Below are 7,278 nucleotides of genomic sequence, written 5' to 3'. Positions count from 1 at the left end.
TTGGGATGTGTGTAGTTCTGATAATAGAAGCTCATTATATGTGTATATCAGCCTCAACTCGCGAGAAAACGTAAGTATTTTACGTTTTGTCTATTTAGTGGCTAATTCGAGTTCGAAAATGTCGTATGAAAATGTACAATTGAGGCAATAATGGAATAATCCTAAAGCAATATCGGAATTACTTTTGCACACTTGAGGGAAATTACATTATGCCAATTAAAACGATCTGAAGGGTGACACCACAGCTAAAGCATTACTTTTAGACATGAATGTTTTAAATCTATTTTAGTCACGCAAAGCTGATGTTGATTGTGTTCTTTTTTTTTTTTTTTATTGAGTTTATATGTACAGAGGGGTTATTTAGCCACTGATAACGTCTGGTGAAAAATTTATTTATAAATTTACTTGACTATTTTCAAGTTCATGGCGTATCATTTACAGCATCGACAATATAGTCGGTTAAATAGACCTAAGCATTAATTTAGTTGTTCAAGTGTAAAAGGAGATGAAAACAAGCGATGTATAAGGATCAGCGAGCACAACTGAAAATGAAGTCACTCGTTGTCTTGGTAACATAATTGTAATGTAAAACGATGACAGGATATACAATGTACGATATACAATGACTCTCACCATGATCTCACGAGAAAACATAAGTATTTTGCATTTAATTCGTAATTCAGTTCAGTCATACAAAAATGTACGATTTTAAAAATGAGGCGTGGCACCCAACCCCACCCCTAAACCCAACTGTCATTAAGTGATGAGCAAATTGTACTAAATTTTATGAAATATGTTTTAAGAATTCATACGAATTAGCCTCTAAATCAAAAAGTTACAAATTGCCGTGAGATTGTGTTGGTTTATATATGTCACTTTTAATCATTTGAATGTGTTTGTGATGAATATAAATGTTTTAAAAACAAATTAATCCTTACTTTTGCATTGTAGTATAAATGTTTGTATTAGTTTGTATATCAATAGAAACAATTTCTTCTTTTTATTTGTTCCCTTTCAATTCTGTCTATATATCATCAAGTCACATGTCCATGGCTGTCTGGACTGTATAATAGAAGAGATTGTATGGCTGTGTGTATTCAGCTAAAGGTGCAGCGGTTTGTGAATCGGTGACCCGTCAGCATTCAGAGGGAAGGATGGGTGGTGTATTTGAAGCGGCGTTAAACATTTGATGCCACCACACCTCTCCCCCTCTCCAAATTAAGCAAATCACCGGGCCACTCCGGGCAGGAAAAGGAACACGCGTCATAATTGTGTGACATTTGGGTAATGACCGTTCTGACATTTCAGACTGACACCTTCTCCCTCTCGCTTTTTCTAGCCTTTCTTTTCCCACCTTTTTGCGGCAGAGGCTCGTGTATTTAAAGGGTAATGATACAGACTGACAGCTTTACGCTTTAAACGAACCAGTCACACACACACACACACACACACACACACTTGAGATTCTGTGCTCTTCTTTTGGCCCATAGAGCCTAAGATGTCATCAAAGGAGAGGGAAAAAAAGAGATTAGATGACCTACGTCATGTACTCGCTAACAAAATATTAACAATTGACTTATCATGAATAAATCAGTGTAGATCTGTTGAAATTTGTGTGAAGAGTTTATTTATGTAAAATATATATTTTTATCAACATTATCTCCTCGTTTGGATGAACTAAAGAAGAATTAAATAATGTGGCATTAAAGTGTTAATTATTCTATGACTGTACACAAATGCACTGTAAATCAATAACAAAGTGTGATTGGTATCATTGGTATATTTTTGGTAATTTTTTTCCTGACTAAATGTCTGTTCACAACAAGAACAAAAATATCAATTTTAAACATAACAATAACTATATTTGTATCCAAACCAGCAAGTTCTAATCGTTTTGTTTGTTTGTTTTTGTTTTTCTATTTACCTCCTTGTAACCAGCAAGTGTCCTCAGTGTATTGCGTTTCTAGAGCATCTATCCAGTGAATCCAGCTCATGTAATCAAACAGTGAATATAGCAATCTAGTCAGTGTAGTGAAATAAAAACAACACAAATATTTCTTCGCCAGCATTTTTAAAGGAGGCAACACAAAGATAACTGTAGTGCTTTTGTTTTTTATAATTCAGGTTACTAGCCTACTGTTAATGTTTAGTTTTATCATTCCTTGTTTTCAGCATAGCGTCTCTTTAAATAATCTTTGAAAAGAGGACTTAACATCAAGCGCTGTGCAGCTTCACAATATTTTCTCTAGTTTTAAATAGCGTGAGCACTTTATATTTCAACAGATTCTGACTGGATATCATTGTTTTATCCTATATTAGCTGGGGACAAAAATCGCTCTGAAAGTGTTGCCAACTATATTATTTCTCTACGTATTTGCTACCATTTTGAGAACAAGGTCATTCTCTTCATCATTATATTTCTATAGCCCATGGTGTGAAAGGCCAATAAATGTCGTCTTATTCTAGTTTTTGTACAAAATATTTTGCAGACAAATCTGTATGCTGCAATTGAAAAGTTTTGTCTGTGGACTTTTAATGAACTGGTATTGTCTGCTGTCCTTGGTGCTGAAGTTCTCTCTGATTGTGTGATAGACTTAGTCTTTGTGTATGGAAGCACCTTACATTTAAATAAGGACAGATTCTAAAATTTGTACACTTTCAAAATTTTTCCTCATATATGTTATATATTTATGTGATATATTTGTTAACATTTAATGTTTAATATTACAATAATATATAATTATATTATATTATATTATATTATATTATATTATATTATATTATATTATATTATATTATATTATATTATATTATATTATATTATATTAAATAAAAACTGTTTTTAATTTTAAATGGGAAATTACATTTTAAATGGGCAATTGGAAGTCTATGATTTTCAATTTTACTGCGCCCATACATAGTTGTTTATAAGTCTCCTATTCTTAGCAGACAGGAGCTCATCTTCTTCTGATGTAGCCCATCTGCTTCAAGGTTGGATGTGTTTTGCTTTCAGGGATGCTTTTCTACATATTGAATCAAGAGATTTTTTGAGTTTATTTTTGCCTTTCTATCAGCTCAAGCCAGTCTTGGTGTTTCCCACAGGTGCTAAGGCATTTTCAGCTACAAAATCTTCTTTTTTTGCAGACTATAGTGATTATAGATAAACTTTTCAGTAGATTGTTCGTGAAATATGATAATCATTCAGTAGTTTGTCAAGTAGGATAACCACGACACATTCAGTGTCCGTTCATCTTTCTTTGCCATTCTGATGCTTGGTTTCCATTTTGACCATGTCTACTTGCTGCCATTTGATTGGCTGAAGAGGTTTACTTAATAAAGTTTCAGATGAGTGTATAACTAATATTAATATCTAATTAAATTATTGAATGGAGAAGGGACATTTACACAGACATTAATACATTTGTACAAAATGTTTGTTTTTGTATCACCTGCAAATATTTTTGAAGCACTTATGTTGCGCTTACAGAAAAATTACAGCATTTTAACTCTTTAATTGCCAAATTTATAAATGATGCCACTGATTTGGTGAAAAAAAACAACATGATGTATTTTCAATATAAAAAGTAATTGTGGACTGGATTTTTTTTTTTTTTTTACCTTTTTTTTATCAAAGTCTTGAACGTGAACGATTAGTAACAGCAATGGCTTTGATGCATTGTTAGATTTAACTTTTTTCTCTCTAATTTACTGTTACTAGCTGTTTTCGCCCCATTGACTTCCATTATAATCACATTTGATGGTACATAAATAGTTTTTGTTTTTATTTATTAAATGTAATTTTAAGAGCTGAGATGCATATTTAGATTTCCTCAGACACATCAAGGTAAGTGCGCAAAGGTCTCACAAACATACACACACTTTAATTTGCTGTTATACTCCATATAAAATCCAGAACTAAGCTTTTTTTTTTTTGCACAGGCCTATCTAAAGGTTTAATAGTGCCAACTGATGATCAACAGTAAACATTATCAAATTTACCTATTCCCAACCAGGAAAACCACCAACAATCTAAAATGCATGATTTTATGGTGTCATGGTTTTGCAATCAAAGAAATGTGGTTATAATGAAAGTCAATGGCGCAAAAACAGACACCAACAGTAAATTAGGGAGAAAAAAATAAAATCAATCAAAGGCAATATTGTTTCACATGTCCTAGACTTTGATAAAAGGTTAAAAAAAATCCAGTCCATAATTACTTTTTATACTTGAAAATACATCATTTTGTGTGTGTATGTGTTTTTTTTCACCAAATCAGTGACATCATTTATGAATTTGGCAATTAAAGAATTAAAATCCTGTAATTTTCTAAGCAATTTAGTAGTTTAAAACAGGACTGAAGTTGATTAACAGATTTATGCAAATCAATTTGAAGAAAATATTTATCTGATGCATTTTTACAGCAGTTTATTTTAGTGGATGTTTTCATTCCTAACAGTGTATTGTTGAGGGTTTTTTTTTTTTTATTCAAAGCATTTTCTCAAAATATGTGTCAAAACAAGATTTGTCACCAAAAATCATTCTGCTAGCTTAAACACAGAAAAAGTTTTGGCCAAATTAAGACACAAAATCACCCCAGAGTGGATAAAAACATTTCCCAACTGTACATAAGGGTTAAAACTATGGATTTTTCTTTTATGCCATAAATCCTTACAATACTAAGTAGAGATTATGTTCCATAAAGACATTTTGTTAATTTCCCACCATGACTAAATCAAAACAAAATGTTTGAGTAGTAAAATTGAAATAAATTCACCTTTATTTGTATAGCGCTTTTACAATGTAGATTGTGTCAAAGCAGCTTCCCATAGAGGATTATAGCAAATTGAACAGTGTCAGTTCAGTTTTCAGTGTTTAAGTTCAGTTCAGTCTAGCTCAGTTCAGTGTGGTTTAATAATCACTACTGAGAGTCCAAACACTGAAGAGCAACTCATTCGATGCGCAGCTCTACGGATCCCAAACTATGCAAGGCAGTGGCAACAGCGGCGAGGAAAAAACTTCACCAATTAGCGAAAGTGAAGGATTAAAAAACCTCTAGAGAGAAACCAGGTTCAGTTGGGCACAACCATTTCTTTTCTGGCCAAACGTCTTGCGCAGAGTTGCAGTCGAGGCGCTGGAGGCAATTATGCATTTCTAAGAACTCAATTTGGACCCCTTTAAATGTGATTTTCTTAATATTTATGTTTCTTTGAACCCTCAGATTCTAGATTTTCAAATAGTTGTATCTTGGCCCAATATTATCATATCCTAATAAACAATACATTAACAGAAATTTTATTAATTATGCAGTTGATTCATCAATGTTTATGTAAATGTTTTACCAATTGACCTTTATGACTGGTTTTGGGCTCCAGCATCATTGTAAAATTTGTCAAGGGTGAGATATCTACAAGCTACTTTAGTTAAAGACATTGAGACTGAATAAACTGACTGTTTAAACATCACATTACAGGCACAGAGGAGATAAGCAAGCCTGCAGTGTTATGGGTCATGTACTTCAACATGAGGGACACGTCAGCCATGGACAGCAGCTGCTACAGCCTACCGAGCAACGTCCACGTGTGCACTGGTCCTGATGCCGGCCTGGGCAGCGACTACTCCATTAAACTGGTAAGTCCAGCAGAGGGAGGCAAACTCTACACTCTGTGGATCAAAAATAGCTTCTAGGCCATTTTATTCAAGAAAAATAGGATTGTTTCCGTTTATTTCCAGGCTGAATCCGTGTTTCACTGTCTGCTCCCTGATGAGGAGTTCTGCCCGCCTGCACCCAACCCTGAGGACATCATCTATGATGGTGATGCTCCACAGGCTGAAGGACCAGGGTTTGATGAGAGTAATGACAAAGAAGCGAATAAAAGCCAGGCAGAGGAAGAAGGAACCATCAATGAGACGAATCCTGAGAACTCTGAAGCAGCAGAGATGGACAGTGTTGCGCAAGAGACCACGCTGGACACCAATCCACCCTCTGAAGAGTAACTTCTTTAGAGGTGTTTGATTCACCAAGCATGTGAATTCACAAATGCATCATGTTCTGGTGGGCCAGTGGGTCTCAAAATTGACACTCTCAATCCTGTTATGTCCTTAAACCCCTTTTTATATATATTTATGTGCCTTTCTTTTGCATTTTCACACTCTACACCCTTTATGCCATTTTATTTTGACCGGTTACTGTAAAGCAGGTTATGAGTTAACTTTCTAAAAGCCAAAATGCTGTTATTTTTCTTTTGTTTCAGAATGTGTTCGCAATTTTGCATGTTTCAAGCAAGGTGCCTGTCATATATATTTATTTGAATGTGGAAAAACACACTTGATTATGTCAAGGGATTGCTACTTTAAACTTTGTAAAGACTCATTTTTGTCATGATCTTGAATTTCAAATGTTTATTCAAACGCTCTTTTGTCTTAAGTCTGTTTTGCATCATCACATCCTTCAAATCGCTATAAATATATCATGCAGAAATGCTTGCTGGCATTAAATCTTTCGATTGACAATGTGTTTTGTGATTTAAGTCTGTATTATTTGCCTGTTTTACATTCATCGCTAAAAGTCTAGCTCTTTATTTTGTAGATGGCAAATAGATCAAAAATTGTGAACCGCAATGATTTTAGAAGAAGTCTACCATTTCTAATAACAACAAAAAATAGTCTCTCGCGTTACTCTGGTGTGATCTTTATTATGCATAGGCTGGTATAATTTCTGACCTTTTGATAACCTTGGATAAAAATAAAACTGTTTCACAGCATCACAGTATTGTGATTACTGCTCTAAAATAAGTTTTTTTTATCTTATTTATTTGTTGTTTATTAGTCGTCTGTTATTTTGATACATCAGCACATACAAATACAGTCTCGGTCATACAGTAGGAAAGCAAAAAAAAAAGGGGGGGGGGAATATACAAACAAGTAAACAGGATAATACAGTAAAGCTTGGAGCAAAAAAATATATACCATAGAATAGAAAATCAGGAGAAAATATTGATGCAATGCCAAAAAGGTGTCCATAGCTGCCAGAAGTCATCAGACTTCTGATGTATATCATAGGTGAGTTTCTCAAGTGGACACAACGCACATACTTGAGACAACCGCATTTTAAAGGAGATGACCACAATAAAAGTATACATTTCTTTGCCAGATAGATCAAAATTAAAAATAAATGTTTTGTGTGGGAGTCCAACTCATTCTCTACTCCACCATATAACAAATAAAATTCTAGAGAAAAAATGAATTTTATCTTAAAGAGTCCTTGTAGAAAATGATGT

At 33.8% G+C, this 7,278-nt stretch overlaps 1 protein-coding gene across 1 annotated transcript in view; it reads left to right on the top strand.

Annotated features, from left to right (window-relative positions):
- The window catches only part of chm (CHM Rab escort protein), a 122,749-nt gene extending 116,238 nt beyond the window's left edge, over positions 1–6,511 (top strand). Inside the window, exons 14-15 of the mRNA XM_056446654.1 lie at positions 5,472–5,629; positions 5,732–6,511. Coding sequence (XP_056302629.1) covers positions 5,472–5,629; positions 5,732–5,995 — 422 coding nt within the window. The 3' untranslated portion in view covers positions 5,996–6,511. The remainder of the gene's footprint in view (positions 1–5,471; positions 5,630–5,731) is intronic.
- Positions 6,512–7,278: the final 767 nt, after the last annotated feature.

The sequence above is a fragment of the Danio aesculapii genome, chromosome 21 (assembly GCF_903798145.1).
Source record: "Danio aesculapii chromosome 21, fDanAes4.1, whole genome shotgun sequence".
In the NCBI taxonomy this organism is placed as follows: Eukaryota; Metazoa; Chordata; class Actinopteri; order Cypriniformes; family Danionidae; genus Danio; species Danio aesculapii.
The sequence above is the reverse complement of the archived record's forward strand: the minus strand, read 5'-3'. Positions and strand labels throughout refer to the sequence as shown.